This window comes from Python bivittatus, unplaced genomic scaffold, assembly GCF_059951505.1.
Source record: "Python bivittatus isolate LINGU-HERP-01145 unplaced genomic scaffold, Pbiv_v1 ctg000190_np1212, whole genome shotgun sequence".
NCBI classification, from domain to species: Eukaryota; Metazoa; Chordata; class Lepidosauria; order Squamata; family Pythonidae; genus Python; species Python bivittatus.
Window position 1 is genome coordinate 909433 of NW_028277042.1, and position 25091 is coordinate 934523.

General features: G+C 42.6%; 1 protein-coding gene and 1 long non-coding RNA gene across 2 annotated transcripts; one reads left to right on the plus strand and one right to left on the minus strand.

Moving 5' to 3' along the window:
* Nucleotides 1–627: 627 nt before the first annotated feature.
* CEBPG (CCAAT enhancer binding protein gamma) lies at nucleotides 628–18210 on the minus strand. The gene is made up of 2 exons (XM_088135848.1): nucleotides 18057–18210; nucleotides 628–3358 (listed from the first exon to the last, which is right to left on the minus strand). The coding sequence occupies exon 2, from the start codon at nucleotides 3256–3258 to the stop codon at nucleotides 2806–2808; it is 453 nt and encodes a 150-aa protein (XP_087991974.1). The 5' UTR covers nucleotides 3259–3358; nucleotides 18057–18210; the 3' UTR covers nucleotides 628–2805.
* On the plus strand, nucleotides 18133–21798 carry LOC148216459 (uncharacterized). The gene is made up of 3 exons (XR_015795242.1): nucleotides 18133–19148; nucleotides 19853–19963; nucleotides 20451–21798. It is a non-coding gene; the product is annotated as an uncharacterized LOC148216459 (long non-coding RNA).
* Nucleotides 21799–25091: the final 3293 nt, after the last annotated feature.

Sequence of the window (25091 nt, forward strand, 5' to 3'; positions counted from 1 at the left end):
TGTACCAGACTTACAAAAATATTTACAGAACATTTGAATAGGAAAATAAAAATGCCAAGGTATTAAAATACTAATTGAAAGAAGCAAATAAAATGTGACAGTGCTTAGCAACAGTGCTGCAGCAGAGTTGTAAAGGAAAGGATAGAGAGACGTAGGTAGCTTTTTAGCCTCTATGATGTATGTAGATAAATGTTTACCGGGGTAAATCTTAAAAGCAATGTTAACAATGCAGTATGAATGGTTAAATATGAATAACTGAGTACCTAAATGAATATATTTAGAGTTAAGGGAAAGCCAGAATTGAAGAAGTGGAGCAAACAAGATAAATTGGGATCCCCAAATTGGATGAACTTTTTTCCCGGCATGAAATAAGAAAGTAGATCCCTCACCCCCACCTAACCCCACCCCAATCAAATGCTTCAGGTAAAATAGAACAAGTATGTTACAGGCACTTTGAAAAAGTAACCCGAAAAGTATTTGAAAACTTAGTTCTACTGGCTTTTAAGGAAGTTATGGAAGCAAGTCACAAATGGATATGGATTGAGAAATATCTTATCAGTATTTTCAGATTGAGAAATAATCTTTTTCAAATCAGTATTTTACATTTTTAAATGTTACATTTGGTCTACAAATGCATGACAGGTTTATATAATAAGAAATTTTATATATAAAACATGAAGTTTATTGGATGAGATGGGGATTTTTTTTTTTTTCAAACAATTCTAGTGTGCAGTGATTCTTGCATAATGTACTCAGGTATATTTTTATACCTCTCAAGGGTGATCTTCTAACCACAGCCTCCATTCCCCCTCCCTATTCTCTCAAGATTCGGTGTTTTTGGAACTGCAGCTTGATAGCCTAAAATAATTAGGCTTCAGATATAAAGTATTACAGTTTACAGAAATATAAGTCAGCATATTGTTGTGAGGCTTTTTATTAATATTTTCTACCACCAACTAAGTTTTCTAAATACATGTACAAACACAGTAACTTCAAAAGGGGAGGTATAAAAATCATTTTCACTAGTCCAATCAGTCATATGCAAACATACTATGAATGGAGAGATTGTGAAAGAAAATAAATTAAGGTTACATGAACTTCCCTGCTCTGTTAAATATGTTTATTTTCTTCTACTCCAAAAAATATACCATCAGCATCTGAAGTGTCAAAAAGCCCCATGTTTTCCCCACAGGAATGCCACAGAGCAAAAGATTTAATTTTATGGATCCTGTTGGAAAGATGATTATGTATTTTTGGTTCACTGTGGAATTAAAGTTGAACCTGGGTAATAAATAGCCAGGTCTTGATATTTTTTTTCCTTCTCAAACGAGTGGCCCAGAACTTTCCTGCTCATCTGGATCTCAAGAGCAATGCAGTTCTGCCATGTAGAGTTACAGAATTAAGAGCTCACCCAAGATGAGGGAAGAGGCATGACCATGGCTCTTCTGTCGTGGCTTTTATCCTGAATCTGCCTGCCACAATTAGATTTTAATGTTATCTGTCCCAAAACTGTTGCAAGCCTTAAAAATGATTCTGAAGAAGGGACCTCAAAACAAGCAGCAAACAAATCACACAAAACCACAGGATCTGTTTAGTTTTCGTTTGTGTGGTATGTGAATCAGCAATTGTCGTTTATGCCTTCATGGGAACCCTGCCACAGTAGCATGTTCAACAAACAGTGGTTTAAAGTAACTAGCTTGACACTGCATGAATCCATCCAGTTATGAAAGTGAGTCCTGAACCCCCATGCAAATGGCTACCCCAGCAGGACCCAATTTACATCTACACTCAAGCCACCTCATTTGGAGGCTGTTAGAAAAGTAGCAGCAGTTGGGAAAATCCTGGCCTCCCCCCCCCGCCCCGGCTAAATCCCTGTGCAGACACTGCAGATGTTTAGAATGGTGGACAGGTAGATAGGGTCACTACAATTGTCCAATTCCATTAGCCACAAGGATGAAGGTGGAAGTTCCTCATGCCTAGAACAGGCCCATTTTCAGACCATAGATAAAGTAGGGCCTGGAGAAGACCATAATCCTCATGTCTTAACCAGTCTTCTTGCCTTCCCCTTAACAATTTGTTAGGCACCACTACTGAGCAAGCCTCCTCAACTACAGGAGTTGTACACAGCAAATATTTGAAAATCCCAACCTAAATTACAAAGCAAGTCTTGTACTACAAAAGAAGTGGAAAAGGAAAATTTTAAAGCTTATTTAATCAGCTATTCAGCTGATTATCAGTATATGGATATTTACTTGTTACCCTGCTGAAAAAAAGCTGTTAACCCGAACAACTAATTTAAGGCTTACATCCACTTCATAGTTTGGTGAAGTATGTAAATTTGCATATGAATATCTGAGGATTGTTCACACTTTCTTTGACCCACACTTGCCTTGCAGGAACCACTTTGAAAAGAGGCACCTCCTCCTGGGCAAGATAAACTGGAGATTGAGAAGAATGTCTGCAAATTCTTACCCTATAACAATTTATATTTTGAAAAAGTACCGCCCAATCGTTATGCCCAGAAACTACTTAAATAATTTAATAAATGATGCAGTCCTAATTTTAGTGACAGTAATTTGAGGATGTTTCTCCATTTTTATCATTTTATCAAAAATGACAAGAAAATACATTAACACTTAATTTAAAACAAATACTTAACAATAAACTTTCAATTTCCTTGCATCAAACAGAGTGTTAAGCCTACTAAAAAGATGTCAAAAATGACAGATGGTACAAAGTTGAGAGCAGATTCTTCTCTGTTCTATTATCTGACTCATAAAGGGAAGATGTGTCCACATGGTTTATCTACTGTCCAGATCCATCTGAATGTGTTGCAGAGTTTTCTGTGCCCAGAGGCTGCACACTGTCTGTGAAGTTGTGCGCATGCTCAAGAAACAAATCTTTCAGTACACTCAGCTCCTTTGTAAGGAGCTTGATTTTGGCCTCCAAGCGTTCATTTTCTTCTTTTAGCTGGTTTACCCTCTGGAGGGTGTCCTGGGCTTTTTGCTTGCTTTTCAAGCGGCTCTTTTTCACCGCCATGTTATTACGCTCCCTGCGCTGGCGGTACTCATCACTGTTTCTATCAATAACGGAATTCTTTTTGCCCTGCTTGCTAGGAGGTGTAGCTTTGCCCCCACCTCCAGGACTAACAGGCACCAGCTGAGGAACTTGCTGCAACCCACTTGTGTGCGCTTGGGTATAGATGACACTTACTCCATTGGTTTCTGCAGTTGTGTTCTGTTGTGATGTCTTGCTCATTTGGACAAGCTCTTCTTTAGACCCACAGTGTGATTTATAAGAAAAAGTATGTTCTGGAATTTCAAGATGTTTCTGCAGCAGCTTCAAACAGACTGACACGCTAAATATAAAAAGAAAAATACATTTTGTTTTTCTTTTTTTCAAAATGTATCATGCCACATCTACTCAATATGGTTTTCCATCAACATCTACACTAGAAGACTGCACAGGCAAATGTCATAGTTGTTGCTGAAGTTACATCTTTTACATTTCCATATTTGGATTGTTATTCACAGCTGTACCAACTATACCTTAAATTATATGCTGTCAGATATAAGAAAACATTTTGCCCAAATGAGGTCCAAGCATTAATTCATTATGTTATTATATATGTGCTATTGGTGAAACCAACATTAGCTTAAGCTGTGACCCAATCATGGGTTTTAGTCCGTAAGATGAATACCAGTATCCATTCTAATACAAACTTACTTTTAGACATTACAAATAAAAAACACCACTCATACTAGGCTACCAGCTTAAGTAGATTTAAAGGGGTAGGTTTCTGGATGAGCACAGGATAAATCAAAGCTATGTCAATGGCTTTAAGTTAAAAGTTGCTGCATAAGGATTAGATAGCAGCACAGCAAGATGAAATGTCATGTGAAATCCCTTATGTATCTATGCTCTATTGCTTCTAATGGCTAGTGAAAACATGGAGTTTTCAGTCTGAATGCTTTCTTTTGTTTAGTGTTATTCTACTTTTCTCTGCTCTTCACAGAAACTACTTACTAGTTAAAACCTCAGTTTTTAATTGGTATATAAAAGATGGGTATGATTAAATACTGGGTATAAGAATGACAGTGGGATTCAGTATTAGGCCTTCAGATCCTCTTTGTGGAGACAGAGTATCTCAGATCATCTAGATCTAAATTACCTACAGTGTTATTTGCCACAGCATAAAAAAGATTACACAAGCTTTTAATCTGATTCCATCAGGTTCTTCCTTCTTACAAAATGGGTTGCAAGTGAAATGGGTGCTAGACTAGAACAGGGATACTGCAGGGGACCAGGAATGCAGCTCTTCTTTCTCATCTACCTCCCATATGCCAATACCGTTTGGAATTCATTTTTAAAATATTATTCATAGTTTAAAGTCCTAATATTGTTATTACTCAGAGAAAGGCTGTATCCCCCCAAATGGACACACTTCAGAAATGTTATGATCTGTTAACATATTATCTGCCTTGAAGTACATAAACTGGGCAACTGGCAACAGAGCTTGAGTAAGGCTTTACCATTCTGAAGTGAACAAATCAATATGAGTGTGATATTCTGCTATGGATGGGTATGTTTTGGCATCCAGATGCATGCACATTCAAAAATCATAAATGGTATGTCTTCCACTCCACATAAAAGAACTTACTTATGTTAGACATGCACAGGATTTTTTCTGCAGTATTATACCTTAGGTTACTTAAATTATTTCAATGGCATTACAGTATAGTTTGAAGCTACAGAGTTGTACACTGAATATGATTTTCCTATTGAAAGACTGAAAACTGCAACTTTATATCCAGTAAATTAACTCTCAAATATAGTTACAAGCAGTCATTATAGCTGCTTGATCTCATTATTGCATCCCTCTTAGGCAACCTCTCAGTAACAAGCTGGGATGTTTTCAGCTATCACAAAGGGATCCCTAGTGGATGAATGTCTAGCCAGGTCTTAACTGGTTCCAATTTCACAACCTTGTCTTGGCAACTGTGTTTACTGTCTAACTTCTGCTCTATTTTAAAGATTTTTGCCAAATTCTTGCCAGCTGGAATGTAATACAAAGACTTAAGAATGGGGGTGGGGGTGGGAGTGGGAAGCAAGAACAAGGCTATTTGTGTCTTCTATATTTTGAATATGAAGAATTTAGTTCCCTCCTTTCCAAATGGCCTCAGTTCAACATGTATCCAATATGGCTCCAGTACAGTCACTAACAATTAAGAAATGCTGCCGCAATTACTGGTTCATTTTTTAAGGTGAGAGCCACCTGGACCTCAAGCACCCCTAAAAGTCACTTCCTCTAAAACACAGAGTATGACTGCAATATTACAAGGCCGGGGGAAGAAAAAAGAAACACGCACACCCCTCCATATGCTCAGATATACTGGCCTTTTTAGTATGGAACAGTATACCAGTGTAGTGGGAATCCAGTGTTATATTTACTTCACAAATTTATATAGCCACCCACTGCACAACTGAGTAGTGTACACAATTTAAACATAACAATTAAAAACAAAGCCTTAAAAACCATTAAAAAACAATTAAAAACATAAATATAAACAAAACCACAGGAGAATACATGCAAGGTCCTGCATATAATATAGCCATTTTGCAGGCTCTCTTATCTCCATGGGATCCCCAAGCCTGCTGACAGAACTAAGTTTTAAGGGACTTCCAGAAAGTCAATAGGGTTGGGGCCAATATCACCTTGTGGGGGGGCGGGGAATGATGCTGCAAAGGGCGGGGACCATGGTACAGAAAGCTTGCCTCCTGGGTCCCATTAAAAGGAACTCCTTAGCAGACGGGACCTATAACATGTACCTGCTGCTGACCTGATGGGACAGGAAGATGTAACTGGGGGAGAGGTGGTCCCTCAAATAATCTGGCCCCATGCCATAAAGGTCAAAAACAGTACCTTGAATTGAACTCAGAAGCAAACTCCGTAATGCAGCTTACGGAGCAGTGGTGTAATGTGCAGTTCTAGGAGTACACATAACTGCTCGCACCACTGCATTTTGCACCAGTTGAAGCTTCTGAATACTCAAGGGCAGTCCCATGTAAAACACATTACAGTAGTCCATTCGGAGGTGACCAGAGCATGACTAACTGATAGTAGAGCCTCCTGGATGCCACTGGTGCACTACATGAAGTTGTGCAAAGGCCCTCCTAGCCACAATGCCACCTGCTCATCAAGCAGGAGCTGTAAGTCCAGGACCCCCAGATTGTGCACATGGTCTGTTTGCGGCAGTACAACCCCAACCAGCACCAAAGATGGTAAACTCCCAAATCGGAAAGCCCACAAAACCCAAAGCCACTCAAACTTGCCAGGATTCTGTTGAAGCACGTTCCCCATCCAGACCCCCACAGCCTCCAGGCATTGAGACAGGACATCAACAGCACTGCTTAGTTTGTATGGGGCAGAGATGCACAATTGGGTATCATCAGCATACTAATGATACCTCACCCCATGGGGATGGATGATCTCACTCAGTGGCTTCTGTAGATGTTAAACGGGCGAAGGGTGGGACCTCTCGCTTCTGATCAACACAGACTGGAATCACCCCCAAAGGAAGAAAGAGAATCAGCACAATACAGTGCTCCAATTGTGAAAGTGATCTAGTGACTAGAAATCACAAGTGAAGATATTAAAGCTAGCCTACAGGACAAAGAAAACTTATGGTTTTTTTAAAAACGTACTTCAGAAATACCAGCAAACATTCCAAAAAGCTATAGGTGAGAGGACAGAATTATACCACCATTCCTTGGCAGACTTGAAACCCATAAAGTCCAGCCTTGTTTACACATTTCTGGCTCCAGTTAGCTACAATAAAGTTAGCCTGCATCCCATAGTTACATAAAGTCTCATAACTCAATTCCTGTTCAGTTTTGGTATCAAAAGTATGAATACTCAGTATCAATGCATTTCAGACTGGATAATAACGTCAATTTCAAAGATTGGGAAAAGTTCAATTTGACCAAGCTGCTTTTTGTTTTGATACAGCTACTAAAAAGCAAGCAGCCAGAGTCTATAATGTTGAACGCAATATGACAGAATGTTTAATAACTGAAATTGTAAAAGAGTGCTAGCTCCAAATTTGTACAAATTACACTGCAAAAATTTCAAGCACAGGAATGTAATCTGATCTAAAATATCAAGCACTATATGTGTTTAAGGGCTGTTATAAATTGTTCTTGGTGAAAAAAGGTCACAATGGAATAAAACTGCCCATTTTGTGATGAGTTATCTTCTCCTATCCATTCTTGTAACTGGTTCCTGATGGTGGAACTTCAAACATAGGTAAAGGAAACTCCCAAGGCAAATACCTGCCCTCTCTTATGCTACACAATGTCTTTTTGGACTTCCTTCAATTCATCCATTTTTTCCCCTTCCACCTTTCTTTCCTCTCCATGGCAGAGCAAGGGTATAGTTATAGATGTTCTAAATATCAAGTAATGGATGCGTTAGTAGCTCTCTGAAATAAGTCACAACATTCTACCAAACTTTTGCCTAAAAAAAAAAAAAGTGTTAATATGAAGTTGTACTCACAACTCTTGCAAACCACAAAAATTCTAAGATGTTTGGGTGGAATTCTTACACACAAAAAACACATACCAAAAGTGATGGCTGCATTTGGAACACTGTGCATTAGATTGGTCCGCCCCCAGGGATCACTGATTGACTGATCCCCTCTCGGGGATCCCATCACTCCCCATGCATACGAAGGAGTGAAGGGAGATAAAATGAGAGAAGGGATGCCTAGAGTGCCATTGGCACTCAGCTAAGGAAGAACTCAACTGAACACGGGTTAGAGCTGCTATTAAGGCCTACCTTAGGACTGTGAGCTCAGGCACCTGCTCTTTAGATCCATGCCCCTGGAAAGTGACCCAGGGGTTGTTGTGTGAGTGGGTTCTGGCGATAGTTAATTCTTTGAGTGAGGGAGTCATTCCTTCACCTCTTAAGGCGGCTTTGGTTCACCCTCTCCTCAAGAAGCCATCAATAGACCCCACAATTTTCATCCTCTAACCTCTCCTTTTTGGGGAAGGTGGTTGCGCGGCAACTTCAGGGGACCTTGGATGAAGCATATTATCTGGATCCTTTTTAGTCAGGATTCAGACCTGGGTTCACCTCCTTTCTCCAGGGTCAATTCCAGTCAGTGGTGATTGGGAAGATTTCCTGCCCTGCGCCCCTACTTTGTGGAGGAGTCAGTGCTCTCTTCTCTATTTAACATCTACGTGAGACTGCTGGGTGAACTCACCCATCACCAAGAGGTGATGTATCATCAATATGCTGATAATACCCAATTGTACATCTCTGCTCCTGGTGAGCTAAGTGATGCCGTAGACGTCTTATCCCAGTGTCTGGAGGCTGTGAGAGTCTGGATGGGGAATAGCAGACTTCAGCTGAACCCTGGCAAGACTGAGTGGCTTTGGGTTTTGAGACCCTCCGGTTCTGGAACTATACCATTGTTGCTACTGGATGGGTTTGCACTGCCCCAAATAGACCCTATGTGCAATCTGGGGGTCCTCCTGGACTCACAACTCCTGCTCAATGAGCAGGTGGCAATCATGGCTAGGAGGGCCTTTGCACAACTTCGTATTGTGTGCCAGCTGTGTCCATTCCTGTACCAAGGGGCCTTACCCACAGTCACTCACGCCCTGGTCACCTCCCAGTTGGACTACTGCAATGCAGGCTACATGGGACTGCCTTTGAAGAGCATCTGGAAACTACAGCTGGTGCAGAATGTGGCTCCATGAGCAGTTATGTGTTTCTGGTAGAACACATGTTAAACCTCTGCTTTGCAAGCTGCATTGGTTACCAGTCCGTTTCTAGGTCCAATCCAAGGTGCTGGTGTTGACCTTTAAAGCCCTTCATGGCGTGACCAGGTTATTTGATGGACCACCTCTCCCCAATTTCATCTGCTTGTCACACTAGACCCAGTAGAGTGGGCATATTATGGGTTCCGTCATCTAGGGAGCTACATTTGGCGGGCTCCAGGCAACAGGACTTTTCTGCTGTGGCTCCTGCATTGTGGAATCTTCTTCCTCAAGAGTTGAGGTCAGTCTCGTCATTTCTGAGCTTTCAAAGGACTTGGGTATGCCAGACCTGGGGACCCCAGGGGATGGGTGAATTAGTGAGGCAGCTCCAGTATTAACATCCCTACATCTATTTTCTGTTTTAGTTCTGCTTTTATAGTTTTTAATGCTTTTTAATAAATATTAAATAATGTTTTAGGCAATGTTTCTTTTTTATATTTATTGTTCTATTGGCTTGTTGTATGACACCCAGAGTCACTTTTTGTGAGATGGGCAGCCATATAAATGTGATAAACAAATAAATAAAATACAAGCAAGAAAAATTACACCTATTTCAATAGTACCACTTAAAATTGTTAAAGATAACTAAAAGCTAGGATTGCTAACACAATACCATAAAATTAAAACACTAAAATATCTCTATAAAAAATCTTAATACTAAGACTATAGATGAAAGAGGGGGGGTCTTAAAAAAGATGTAAAAACAGATAAAGATTTTTAAAAAGTAAAATAAAAAAGGAATTCTCAGTAAGTTTACCCATATCCAGTACCCTTAATTATCTGTTTGCAAATTTTAATTGCTTGTAGGCAAAATCTAGCAACACTGTATGCAATAAACGGTTCCTTATCTAAGAGGAGAAAATCAAGAAAACTTTCATTATGACCTATAACATGTATCAATAGCATTTGCACTACACAGAGTGGTTTTCATACACATGGGGCTTTGACAAATCTAATTTAGAATTACAGAGGGTAAAACATCAAGCCTGTCTCTGAGAAAAGCTCTTTGTGTGCAGAGGAGGGTAAAGCAATTAAGTATCTACGACGTTCCCATCTAGAATAAGTTACATGAGCTCTAATGTGGGCTGGAATACGGATGACCTCATTCTGGAATTCTATCTAGGACCCTTTCTCCACTGATTCTTTTAGTCTAAGTGTATTCCCAAAGGATCAATTGGTCAAGTAGCAAGCCATTAACAGATAACTTTCCCCAAAACTGCTTGTTATATGAAGATTGAAATTGGTCTGTCAATCCTGATGGGAAAAATTAGCATTTGAGCCCATGAAAATTAACAGTAATGCTGTCACCTAGCTTAGCATGGTGCATGAAATTAGCTATTGTGGTTTACTCTTCATTTGAATCTAACCAATTAGGGTTATTCAATTAAACACAGCAACCTATGTCATAATGTGTCACATGAGTTCTATAATACAATTAATTGATCTTCTGTTCTACAGCATGAGTTGTTTGAAAAAGGAATTCTCATATACAGTGATTTTATTCATACTTAGTATAACAAGCTGATACAGTGATACCTCGGGATACGAACGCCTCTGCTTGCGAATTTTTCGGGTTACGACCAGCTCCGGCCCCAAAAATTTACCTCGGTTTGCGAACTCCGCCTCGGGGTACGAACCGGATTGGCGGCCATTTTCCGCCCGTGCCACGTGGTCCGCGGCCATTTTCTGCCCGTGCCACGTGGTCCGCGGCCATTTTCTGCCCGTGCCACGTGGTCCGCGGCCATTTTTCCTCCCGTGCCACGTGGTCCGCGGCTGTTTTTCCGGCCCTGCCGCATGGTCCGCGGCCGTTTTCGCGCCGCGCCGCGCTGTTTTCGCGCTGCGCCGCGCCGTTTTCGCGCCGCGCCGCGCCAGGCCGTTTTCGCACCGGGCCGTTTTCGCGCCGCGCCGCGCCAGGCCGTTTTCGCACCGGGCCGTTTTCGCGCCGCGCCGCACCGCGCCGCACCCGGCCGTTTTCGCGCCGCACCACGCCGCACCCGGCCGCTTTCCCGCCCGACGTGTGGTCCGTGGACGCCAGAACGGATTAACGGTAATTACATTGAACCTTATGGGAAATTGCCTCGGGTTGCGACCAAATTCGGGCAGAGGGCGGAACGGATTAACCGGATTTACATTGAACCCTATGGGGAAATTTGCCTCGGGGTGCGACCAAATTCGGAGGGCGGAACGGATTAACCGGATTTACATTGAACCCTATGGGGAAATTTCCTTCGGTTTACGACCAACTCGGGATACGCCCAGAGTCACGGAACGGATTAAGTTCGTATCCCGAGGTACCACTGTACTTGCTTTACACTTAGGTGTAGCGGCCCCCAGAGCCATTCTTGGCAGAATGCAGATGCAAGTGGACCCACTCACCTCCAATCTAGAACTTCAATGCACAGAATGTCCTCCAGCCAAAAGACTTGTCGGGTTATGTATATTCTCATTTCAAAGATAGTACAGTAGTCAAGGGCCTGTGAGCTCTATTGTTCTGCAGGAGTTACTAGAACCAAATACTTTGCAATTCAGTATAAGCCACAACTTATTTATAATAGATGAAAATAGAGCACAGAACTAGACGAAGAAAAATAAAGAATATAAAAATGTCACACGTCTTTTGAAAAACTGACAGCAATATCCAAGTGGCCAAATTCTATCATAACGTGTCAGACTGGGCAAACCACAGATGCATCTCTTTTCAGCAACTCAGCTGAAAAGAAGAAACATTTTCTTGCTGAAGATGACAATTTCAGGGCATCTCAGGAAATAATAAAGCAATTACTTTATTTAGACTAGAAGCCTAAAGTTTTAAACAGGGATCAGAGCTCTTGGCCTTTTCTTGCAATTGTAAAGGGAAAAGGAGCTGGCACTCAAAAAAGAGTACGTGTGCACTGAATAAAATGTTTTCCCCGCAGTACTATCTCCAAGGATCTGAGAACCTTATAGAGAAAGAAGAAAGCTGGATGAGTTCAAGCTCATAGGAAGACATGTGTTTTCATTACAGATAACCTTGGGTTACAACGGCAATTGGAACCACGATTTCTGTCGCTAAGCAATGCGGTCATAAAGCACGACAGCAATACCAGTTGCAGTCATAACCCCAGGACCATGTGTCGTAAAGTGGGAAAAAACGGGCGTCCCAGGCAAGCAGGTTGGTGGGTGAGAGCTGCGGGTGAGAGCTACCAACAGGTGTGTAGACACTGCAGGTGCCGCGGGGAGGCACTAGAGAGCGCCAGTGAGGCGGGGGTGGGCAGGTGCTGCCAGTAGGCACTAGGAAATGCAGGTGGGTGAAAAAGCAGTGGGAACAGGAGCAACCTGCAGCCTCCTGCCAACTTCCCCAGTGACTTTGCTTGTGAGAAGATGGCAGGGGACATCAAAAATCACAATCATGTGACCGCAGCTCGCTGCAATGTCCTAATCACGAGCCAGGTGCTGAGCACCCAGATCATAATCACGTGACCATGGGGATGCTGCGATGGCCAGAACTCTGAGGACCTGTCATAAATCCCCCTAGTTCAGTGCCATCATAACTTTGAATGGTTGCTGAATGAGTGATCGTAACTCAAGGACTATCTGTACAGTTAAAGCTGCAGTAGAAACATTCTGACCATTTTGTGCCACAAAAGCATTAGCCAAATGAACATAGGTTTTTATGCCTCTTGTCACTTGAACAGTAACATTTTACATTTTTAAGTTGCATTCTGACTGTGATAGCTTCTTAGGTCATAACAGGCAAAGTTCTTGAAAGGAATTATCAAAGAGTATTAACACATTTATATGTTTATTTGTGTGTATGTATGTACGTATGTACGCGCACACACACACACTCATGAATTCATTCCTGGAGAAGGCAGAAAAAAATCAATGGAACCAGTGAAAGCATTTTTTTAGTCCTTGTTACAAAAAAACAAACAAACTGTGCTAGTATTACCTGTCCTGCAAGCCCAAAAATGCAGATTTAAAGCCAAAGAGGCTATTATAGCATTTTGAAGGAAGAGGCGGGGGGGGGGACTTCTCTCATCACACATGCCTCTGATTTCAAGTATGCCATAAGGTAACTCCCCAAATTCCAGTCAGAATACATTTGGAGGGGGCCAGGTTGGGGAAGGCTGGACATGATTTTAAGGTCCACAAATAATTAACAGCTACATTTTGATGGAAAGTTTAACTTGAGGAAAAGTTTGCTGGGTACCACTGAAATAGTCCTGGTCTGAAAAGTATATTGCTTGTGGAAAATCACTAAAGCAAACTCATTTATTTTTCATATTCACAAAGAATTCTGAAAAAAAGCCATGGTTGCTTTATTGAAAAGCGCAGAGGTGCTGTGCTTCCACAAGCTAGAGTGCTTATTCTGAATCATCATCAAAGAATGCTCAGCTGTCCTATCCATTAAACAATCAGGCCATCCAGACTACATTTTACTAGCTGCTTAATTAGTAGGACTGTGCAAAACTCACTAATTTTAGAACATTCCATTCCCTCACTGAGTGAAACCTAACTGGATAGCAGTACTCAAATCTTGGAAGGAGCCCATTCCTCAAGCTCAAAAAGTTCAAAAATTCATCTTCCTCAATTTTTATGATCCCATTTCAGAAGGGCTAAATTTAATCTTGTCCAAATTATATACCAAATGGTTATCATGCTGAAACAAAGTGCTGTATCATCCTACACTCCACCATCAACTTTTGACAGAATGCAGACACAGCTTCTTTTCACTCCACCAACTAGTTTGCTTAACTAGCCTTATAAAAAGATAAAAACAATTTTGTATACTGTTATCTTAATAGACGTTTTGTCTTGATCACCGATATTTCCTATGCAACTTCTTGTAAGGCATTTTTAATGCAGTAGGTAATCATACACAAATTTCCATCCTAAGTCTTAAGAGATAGACTAGAAGTCCAGGTAAACTTTCTGAGGTACCCATATCTTATCTACCATTCACCAACTTCTTTATTCTTAGTTTTCTCTAAAATCTTCAATACATGTTTAAAAAGTCCACATGTATATAAATATTTCATACAATTTTTAGAAGTTTTTATATCTAGATATGTATAGTTACATGCTGATCATTTTATCTGAATGTTTATTCAGATTTTCTAGAATTATGCTTTTTAGTAGTCAGCTTGTAGCCTTGGTTATCCAAATTGATATGTTGCTTTTTTTGCATTACTATCAACAGAAAATAATACTCTCCTATAAAGTTTTTTTACAATGCACAAAGTTGCCAGTTATGCAAAGCTTTGACGATATCCCAAGAAACCTAAATAGCAGTCCATGTTCAAGGCTATCTTCCTGCTCCTACCAAATGCAAACCAAGGAGTGATAAAAGCTTTGTCTGTAATGTTTCCAGTCATAAGAAACAATGCACACACATGAACATCCAAGCATATAGCATATAACAGCACCTTGGAAGATATTATTTATGTATGTATTTGGGGGGGTATTTTTATTGTATTTTATACTATTTTTATTGTATTTTAATTAATATTTATGTGTTGTTTTTATTGTAAACCGCCCAGAGTCACTTCCTCGTGAGATGGGTGGTGGCCAAATTTGAAATATAATAGAATAAATAAAATATACCATACTCAAAAAGCCTTATCCTACATGAGATTATTTCCCTTTCAGCTGCTAAGAAACTTATTAAAAATGTGTAAAAGCCACAATAGATGATGCAATGTTGTCATCTATTTGTGGAGTTGATTTTAAAAAGTGTTTTGGGGTTGGGGGGGGTTTACCCCTTGGGAAGCTTATCAAACAGCTTACGTATGTACCTTCATCTTTCTGTTCCTCACTGAAAAAAGTGGGAAATCTTATCTCTATGATTTGTTACTAAATTTCATCAGCACAATTTCAGGAAGTTGCAAGAAAACACTAGGGTTACATTTCCATCTTTCCCTTACATGGCAAAGTCCTTATTATGGTAAAGAGATAACTGTTGTGTCTGCACACATTTCCAGCTGAGGACCACTATCTGGAGAATAGTATGACCCCAGAGAATATACAAGGTAACAGCCCTCATTATAATCAATGACTTCAATACCCTTCCCTCAGTTTTTTTTTTAATAACCAATTTTAAAATGAAACACACTGAAAAACAGATACCATATCATGAAGAATAGATTTAAAATACTGCATCACAGTATTCCACTGCAGCTTCAGAAAGTATTGGTTAGCTCTTGAGGTCTAAAGAAATAATCAGAACTTTTTTCAGAATCTATTAGAATATTTATTTAGGTTTAAAAGTTTCCAAATTGAACTCAATTCCTGGGACTTCATGGGCACATCTATACATCCTTGGCAACAGCACAGAAGTGGTTTGCCATTACTGCCTTCTGGGATGTTGACTTCTCAGTCTAGTCTACGACCTTGGGATTCCTTTGTGGCCTCCCATCCAAACCTGGGGCAAGAGTGACCTTGCTTAGCTTTTGAGCTTGCAATAGATTTCATTTTACAAAACCACAATAATTAAACCACCCTCAGCTACTTCAAGAAGCACTACTGTAGAATTCTTCTGTTGGAAGGGGCCATTAAAGCTAACCTGTTTTTTAGTGCAGGAATCCAAATTACAACATCCCAGACAGAAGCCATCTCTTTGAACACATCCCACTGCTTTTTGAGACAACCTGTTCAGCTAACAAAGCTCAAACTTGAGGAATTACAATAAACATTGAAACAGCTTAAATTCCAATGTCAATATTTCCTTACTTTGAATATTTTGATTGCTGATGGTATTTCTAACAAAAGCCATAGCACTGAAGCTCTTTACAACCAGTACAGTATTGTATACAGCTGTGCTCCTAAGTTCACATACCCCTTGCAGAATTTGTAAGATGTGGACTGTTTTGTAAGTAAACATGAGTGATCAGACAAAACACATTTATTTCTAATGTGATTCAAATTAAACTATTAGGCATCACAAAACAGCACAATCATTAAACAAACCATAGCAATAAAGGAAATAATAGAATGGTCCTGTTCAAAGGTTTGCATACCCTTAGCTCTTAATATCATGTATTGCCCTCTTTAGCATCAACGATGGCTTGCAGTCTTTCATGATAGTTGTGAATGAGGCCCTTTATTTTCTCATGTGGTAAAGCTGACCATTCTTCTTGGCAGAAAGTCTCCAGGTCCTGTATATTATTTGGTTGTCTAGCATGAACTGCACGTCTGAGATCTCCCCAAAGTGGCTCAATGATGTTAGGGCCAGGAGACTGTGACAGCCACTCCAGAACCTTCACCTTGTTCTGCTGCAGCCACCAAAGTACTCTTGGCCTTACGTTTCTGATCACTGTCATGTTGGAAAGTTCAAATGCACCTCATGCACAGCTTTCAGGCTGATGAATGCAAATTTTCTTCCAATATTTTTCGCTACTGTGAATTCATGTTGCCATCAATGTTAACTGAATTCCCTGTGCCACTGTAGCTCACACACACATGCCAAAATAGCAGAGATCCACCTCCATGCTCCACGGTAGGATGGTGTGCTTCTCTTCATAGGCCTTGTTGACTCTTCTCCAAACACAGAGTTTATGGTTGTGACATTTAATTTTGGTCTTATCGCTCCAAATTATTTTGTTCCAGTTTTGAGGCTTCTCTAGATGCTGTTTGGCATATTGTAAGTGGGCTGTTTTCTGGCAATTCTACCATGCAGCCCATTTTTATTAAATATCTCATTGTACATGCTGAAACAGCCACACTACTTTGCTTCAGAGAAGCATGTAACTCAGTAGAAGTTGCTTGTGGGTTTTTCTCTGCATCCCAACAAATTTTCCTGGCAGTTGTGTCTGACATCTTTCTTGGTTTACCTGACAATGCCGGTATTAACAGAACCCCTAATTTTCCATTTTTTTTATCAGAGTTTGAACAATACTGATTGGCATTTTCAAATCTTTGGATATATTTTTATATCCTTCTCCTGATTTATAAAGTTGAACTACTTTTGTTCGCAGATCCTTTGACAGTTCTTTTGCTTTCCCCATGCTTCAGTAACCAGCAAAGTCAGTGCAGCCCTGGATGAAACGCACAAGGGTTTATCAAGAACTAAGAAACTCAGTGACTATTTATACACAGACACTAATTACAATCAAACAAGACACAGGTGTGGACACACTTACCCTTCATTGCCATCTCAACCTGTGTGTCAACTTGAGCGTATATTGTATTATCAGCCCAAACGTTCTAGGATATGCAAACGTTTGAACAGACTCATATTATTATTTCCTTTATTGCTATGGTTTGTTTAATAATTGTGCTATTCTGTGATGCCCAATAGTTTAATTTGAATCACAGTACAAATTTAAAAATGTGTGTTGTCTGATCACTCATTTTTACTTACAAAATGATCCACATCTTACAAACTCAGCAAGAGGTATGCAAACTTAGGAGCACAACTCTATATCCTGAAAGCTCTTCCGGTTTATTTCGCTGCAAGCAGCCAATGCTAGTTATCGTTTCCTGAACTGTTTTCCTTCCAAGCAACCGAAACTGATAAACGTCGCACTTCCAAACCCTTTGCCGACAGCCAGCGCAGGCTTAGTACGGAGAAACCGAAGAGGTGATTTGAGGTCCACCCAAGGCCGTCTTCATGCCGGAGAAAAACCACCCCCTGACGAGGGGACTATGATTCAAAAGGCTTCCAGGGAAGGATGGCCGCGCTGCAACCGGAGGGGCGCCTGGCGCGGCGACGCCGGCCTTACCCGCTTCCTCCAGCCAGCCCCCGCCATCCCCTCCCGCAAGCTGGGCGCTTCCCCGCGTGCCAAGCCATGACTTCATCCCAGCAGGGAAGGGGCCGCGGTTGCTCCGAGGTTGCATCATCCTCCCAGGAGCAAGCGCATGCGCGTTCCCCTCCCCTGCCTGCCGGCACGCGCCGGAATCTCTCCGGCCAAGGGGAGGGGGGCAGCCGCGGCAACAGCCCCCGCCGCCCACGGGAGGGGGATCACGCGAGGAGATCCGCGGCGGGCGCCAGATGCGAGGCGGAATCCGAGGGCCCGATGGGAGCCCGAGTCCAGCGGCGTCTCCTCCCGGCCTGGCGGGGAGTTGACCTCCGGCGCGGCGGCAGGGGCCACAGGCCGGCGCCGGCTTCTCTCGCGTGTGGAATGGGACGGGTAGGCCCACCCCAGCCCTGGGACGCCCCTCACCCTCCCGAAGCCACTCGAGAGGATGCCGCCCGTCCCCCACCGAAGCCTCGGTGGGCGGAGAGGGTCAGGCGAGCTCCGGTGGACGCCTACCTGGTCCGGGAGGAAGGCGCGGGCCCGACCAGTCCCGACTCGGCTCGCCGCCGTCCTTTCTCCGGGAGAGGCGGGAGCAGGAGATTGCGAAACCCCCGCCAGCCAATCGCGGGGCGGCTTACCTCAGGGCTCACGCAACCTCCCAGCCCGTTTGGAACTGGCAGGCACATGACTCAATCGCAGGTCAGATTCCCGAGAATGCGCCTTCCCTGCCGCCAATCGCAGGCCGCTGGGCCTGGAAGGAGCAGGCCTTTTAGCCAATCGGGGGCTTCGCCTCGCTACAAGAATTAGGCGGGATGACTGAGCGGGGGAGGGGGTTCTTTGTGCTCCCTGAGGGGCGAGCGGGATGGCCTCTTGTGGCTGTGTTCACACAGCCCGCGTAACGCGAATCAGCAAGCCCCTGTACTGTGTTTACCACGCCTGTAATGCATATCCCAATACACTGTAGAAGCTTTCACATGATGGCCCAATGTACAATAACACGCAGACTGGGTTCCCACGTGCTTCCATTTTAGGCTAGTCTAGGGTGCTGTTGGAGTGGATGACTTAAAAGTGCCGCATTGCAACTCTTACGCTCTTCAAACCTCTTTCCAATAGTAATAACAACAGTGTATATCCTGTGACAATACCTTTAATATTATTAAACAACATCTGCCTATCCCAGGTCCTTAGGAAGGACTCAATAGGTGGACAAAAATGCCAAATCCCATCTAAACATCTGGCTGACTGTGTAACAACCATAATAATAAGAAAGACAAAGTCTGGATAGTGGACATTGCAATACCTGGAGACAGCAGAATAGAAGAGAAAGAACTGGAGAAAATTACAAAATACAAAGACCTGCAAATAGAAATAGAATGACTGAGTCAAAAGAAAGCAAAGACAGTACCAACAGTAATAAGCGCCTTGGGTGCAAACCCAAAACATCTGGAGCACCACTTGAACACCATCAGTATTGACTAAAATCACCATCAGTCAATTGCCAAAGGCAGCTTTACTTGGAACAGCCTACATCTTGCGACGGTACCTTTAAACGCCATTCTTAATAACTATCCTTCACAACTGATCATGGATCTTCTGCCACCAAGACAGGTATTTGGAAGGATCCAAATCTGTTTGGGCAGGGGAGGGTGTGCTATGGGGGTCCTCACGAAATGGCTGCCACATAGGGAAGGAACAGCCTATAATGAAATATTTGATGTCTTCACGCAACATATTACTCCATAATTAACTGAACCACAGCACATTGAATCATAGGATCATAGGATTGGAAGGGTCCTTGGAGGTCATCTAGTTCACTGTTTCTCAACCTCAGCCACCTTGAAATGTGTGGACTTCAGCATGCTGGCTAGGGAATTCTGGGAGTTGAAGTCCACATGCTGGTGGCTGGGGAATTCTGGGAGTTGAAGTCCACATGCTGGCCACACATCATAAAATGGCTGATGTTGGGAAACACTGAATTAGTCCAAACCCCTGCCCACAGCAGGAATCCTCAGACCACCCTAGACAAATGGCTGTCCAGTCTTATCTTGAAAAGCTCCAATGATGGAGTCCCCACGACTCCAGGAGGCAGGATGGTTTATTGCTTAACCATTCTTTGTAAGATTAAGCCCCCAAGCCCCTTACCATTCTTGTCACTCTTCTCTGCACTCTTTCCAGTTCCTTTATATCATTTTTGTATTGAGGCAACCAGAAACTGGGCACACTATTCAGGTGTGGTCTGACCAGTGTGCAGTGTAGGGCGGTATTATAAAGTCCTGTGATCTTAACACTACCATATCCCTCTGTTGATGCAGCCCAAAACTGCACTGGCTCTTTTTGCAGCTGTAGTACTTTGCTGGCTCATCCTCAGTCTGGGGTCTACCAAGACATCAAGATACATCTTGCAAGAACTAATCCTGAACCAGGTAATACCTATCTTGCACCTGTGCATCTGGTGTTCCCTACTTGATGATGATGATGATGATGATTTAAACTTATATACTGCTGAACTCCCAACAACTCTGGGTTGACTTAAGCAAAGGGTCTTACATTTCTTGCCATTCTAACAATATTTTATTGGATTGGGCCCAACGTTCAAGTTTATCAATATCTTTATTTTATTTTATTTATTCATTTAAAACATTTATATAGCCACCCATCTTAAAAACAACTCTGGGCAGCTTACAACTCATAAAATAATATAAAACAGTATAAAACTAACAGCAATAAAACTAAAAACAAAAACCTTGAATTGCCTGGGTGGACCAAGACATGGAGCGACAAAACTGGCCAACCCCATTTTAGCCTAGTGTCTTGTCTGAACCCAGCCTCCACTGGCCAGAAAATAAATCTACAAGGATGCCCTCACCATCTCTCTTCTCATCATCTCCAATTTATTTTTCTTTTTGGCAGGAAGGCAGGTGGACAGCCACACTTCAGAGGTGGGGGCTCTTCACCTGAAGGTGGCAACCTTCAGGCTCCCGATTTCCTCTTCTTAACAAGAAGGTCACAGGGCAGGGAGAGGGATCCACGCCCAGTTGGGGAATGCTGTGGGGAAGGGGATGTCATGGCAATGGAAACTGTGCCCAGAGATCCATAACTATGATCTTGATTTTTTAAAATACAAAACTTAGGGTGTGAGCAGATTGTGATTGTGTCTCTTTATTCCGCTGCAACTAGGAGTTGAAGCATCCTAGGTTCCTGTAATTTTGCATCAGAGCTTGCATCTGACAATCATTATGCCTCCAATTTCCACCATTTAACCCTGCACAGAGCCATCTTGGCAAGTTCCACCCCCCCCATTTTTTCAGTTCTTGGCCTCAAAAGTTGGAAACACAAGCTACTTCCACACTATTGCCCATGCCTGAAGGGCAATTTTAGCCTGCTGTACCTTAAACTGACCGTAACAATTAACTTATCTTAACAGCTTTTAAGAATATTTAACAGAATGTTTAATCTCACAGGGGATCTAGCTGCATGCATTTCAGAATCACTACATCTCAGTCAGAAATTGAGCAACAATTATTATCTGGATAGGCAGCTATGAAGAAGAGAAGGGAAGGGACCAAGCACTGGCCAATGTGCATTTCTCATCCTCATTTCTATTACTGTGTGTGTGTGCACCCAGTCAATCCCACCTCCCCTAAAGGTATCTCACTCTCTAGCCCTCCAGGAATTCCCCATGGAGGAATCTTGCCAAGCAACCAGAAGTCGATGGGAGATATTCATTAAGGGTAATGAATTCTGTTGGGTAAGGCAGACAGAGAGTGAGGGCGATGACCTTGACAGGAATATGCAAGAATGGTTGCATAAGCAGAGCGGGCTGAAACATTCTTTGAGTCCTGGGAAGCAAGATAATGTTCAGAAGCAGCTCAGGCAGACGCCTCCCTGATTCACTGGAGTATAAAAAAGAGGAGGAGGAAAAGCACAATCAGACTTGTGAGATTCTTTTATTACTGTATAGCCAAGCTCAATAGAGTGTAGATCTAGAAAAAACTAGAGTTGATTTTCTGGTCAGGTCTACCTAGTGGGGCTGACAGAAGATGAGTGGGGAAGAAGAGTTTCACTGTGCAAACCCCACCTTCTTTTCACTGTAAATCAACAAAATAAGGCCTTTAACTCAAAGTTTAACCCATTTTTCACTCTGGATGGGGTTGCACTCTCCCAAACAGAATTGGTATACAATTTGGGGATATTTCTCAGCTCACAGCTCTTGCTCAATGAGTAGATGGCAGCTGTGGCCAGTAGGGCCTTTGCACAACTTCAGCTTGGGTGCCAGTTGCACCCCTTCCTGGAATGGGAGGCTCTGCGCTCAATCACTCATGCCTTCCAGTAGTTACTTTCCACTTGGATTACTGCAATGCACTCTCCATGGGGCTGCCCTTGAAGAGCATTCTGAAGTTGCAGTTGGTCCAGAATGCAGCAACACAGGCAGTTTGGGGCACATCCAGTACACCCATGCCACATCTCTGCTTCATGAACTGCACTGGCTTCCAATAGGCTTCTGAGTGCAATTTAAGATCTTTGCCCTATGCAGCAAAGGGCCAAGTTATTTGCAGGAGGCCTGTCCTCCATTATATCTGCCAGATATGACAGGGTGGGCATGCTCAGCGTCCCTTCTCTAAAACTACGCCATCAAGGGGGCCCAGGAAGCATGCCTCCTCTGCCACAGTGCCTGCCCTATGGAACAGCCTCTCCATCCCCTGAAATCCAGAGAGCCCTGACCCTGCTAGCCTTCCAGAAGGCCTTGAAGACTTGGCATTTAGGTGGCTAGCAGAGGCCAATATGTATAGTTTGATTGATTTATGGATCCTCAGCTTTGCTGTAATGTTGTTTATTCTTTCTTCTCTCTATGTTTTGTATTATCAGTTGCCCAGAGTCACAATACTGAAATGGGCAGCTATATAAATTCAAAAACAAATATTCCATATTTTCTCCAAGCAACAGATGAATTCAGTTGAGAGGTATCATCTGATGTCAGCCCCACGAGGTAGACCAGACCAGGAAATCAATTCCATAGGAAGACTAAAACTGCTTTTATTAAGATTAGCTATAATAACAGAATCGATTGTGCTGTGCCTCTTCCTTCTTTTTACACTCCAGTGAATCGGGGTGTCTGTCTGAGCTGCTTCCTAACATCCAGATGTTCTGGACTTTAAAAATGCTGTAGTCCCTTTTGCCTAGGCAACAGAGCCTGCACATCTCCATCAAGGACATCTTTCTCACTCCCTACATCTGGCCCCAAGTCCCCCAAAAGAATGACTGCTGCTCTTAATCTGAGTCCCTCTGGTACTTTTTTTTTTTTTTTCTGCACTCAGTCATTACTGACTCTGCAGTGACTGCTTTTGGACGAGTCCTTTTTGCAGTTTTCAAGGCAAGGTGTTTCGGAAGTGGTTTGCCAGTGCCTCCTTCCTAGAGCAGAGCCCAGCTGGCGAGTGCAGGAGGCGGGGTTTCCGTTGCTCCGCCCCTTTTTCGGGCAAGCGCAGCTTCTGCGCTACCAGCAACTGCTCCCGACTCCTTTTTGCAAGGCGCCGCCAGCATTTTTCCTCCCACCGGAGTGAGAGTACCCATTTATCTACTCACGTGAGTTTTCAAACTGTTGGGTTGACAGGAACTGGGGGAGGAAGCAGGAGCTCACTCTGCTGCTCGAAGGCTGGGCTCGAACCACTGAAGTGTCAATCATTTCTGGCTGGCAGCTTTCAGCATCATTAAGCCGCTGCGCCACCGCGTCCCCCCCCCCCCCCCGGTACTAGTCTGACAGAAAGCACTATGGGCTTGCAAATCCCTCAAAATCCAATTTGAATATTTGGTTCAGCAAATTGAGACATTTTGATTCAAATAGTTGATTTGAGCAGCTGAATCAAGCAAATTCAATTTGATAAAAAGTGCTTGTGTCTCTTGACAGCGGGATAGTTATCAGAGTAAGGGTCATTTTACTGCTCTGTGCCTCAGGTGTTCTGCAGTTTTATGGTCAATGACCATAATAAAAAATATTTGTGTCACTCAGAGGAACCTAAATATTGTCAAGATTACAAACATGAGTAAGTAGGGATGGGACAAAAAATCTTTGCAAACATCCCAATGGCAACTGAGCATGGCTAGTGGCCACAGAATTCCAACTGAGGGGACCACAACCATTTTCAGCTCAAGGGCAAAATCCCTCCCTGAGGAAGGTCTCAGGAGCCACATCTCTACTGTGCAGAACTAAAGTGAGGTGGGGCCAACAATGTGATTTTTATTAATTTTACCTCAAGGGCGTATCCTGCCAAGACGAAGCCCTAATGTGGCAAGAACTAATGCAGGTGGGCCTCGCTTACCGAGTGCCTCATGCAGCAACTGTTCAAAGTTATGATGGTGCTGAAAAAATAACTTTGTGACCAATCCTCACATTTACGACTTTTGCAGTGTCCCTCGGTCATGCAATTGCCATTACAGTTGGTACATGTTGACTTATGCCTGACCTATGGTTTTTCTTTTTTCCCCCCTTGTAGAGCAGAGAGATTGGAGAGTAAGCAGGCACACAATGGGGAATACACATTGAAAGGAGTGGGAGCCGCAAGCGTGCTATGCAAACAGCCTGGTGTATTCCCCATTGTGTGTCTGCTTACTCTCTTGTACTCCCTTCCTCTCCAATTAACGTCAATACAAACCTTAATTCCATTCTTGCTAATTATCCCAGCACCAGGGTGAGCATTCCAAAGGGCGAGTGTGTGAGAAAAAGGAAAGCACATTGGCAGTCACATGATTTCCCACTTAGTGACCGCTTCGCTTAATGACAGAGCTGCTGGTCCCAATTGTGGTTGTTAAACGAGGACTACCTGTACATTATCTAGAATTCAGTCCCGGTTCAAGGACTCAGATTCCTACTCTGAAATTTGCAGCACAGGCGTATTTTATGATATTTTCAGATAACATCCAGCTACACCCTGGAATACTCTTTTCACCAATTGGCTGAAAAGATTTCTCATGATTAAACAAGATTCAGCCATGGAAAGCAATTTATGAAAGATGAGAATGACAAAGTAGATCATCCCCACATTTAGAAATTTACTGAAGTTTGGCTGTGCCCAAGTGGATACTTAAATGAGGAGGGTTTATCCACAAACAATGGGAACATTTTAATGCTACTTCAGAATTAAATGAACAACCCTGATGCAGGCCTGGGAGAAAAATAAAAGAACCCAGGAGGGAGAAAAATGCTATCCTATATTGAATTAAAATGGTATAGAAAAGCAGTGGGCTTCTTGGAAGGCCGTGTGAGGTCAGGAAAAATAGAAGATGTGGAAAAACTTGGCAATTGGGAATCAGAGATAGAAACTGGTTAAGCAAACTATTAAAAAGGCACATGGACAAAGTAGGTGGAAGGTAAAAAGAGGAGTGAAATAGATTGAAGGACACAGGAACCCAAGGCTACCAAATGCGTATCTTGTTGGGATAAGACCCTTCCAGCTTTGAACTACATCATTTTTAAATAACCATGGACAGAAAATGAGAAACAGTGCAAAGAATTTGATGGAGAATTTACAAGATGTCAGTGTCACTGGAATTACACAT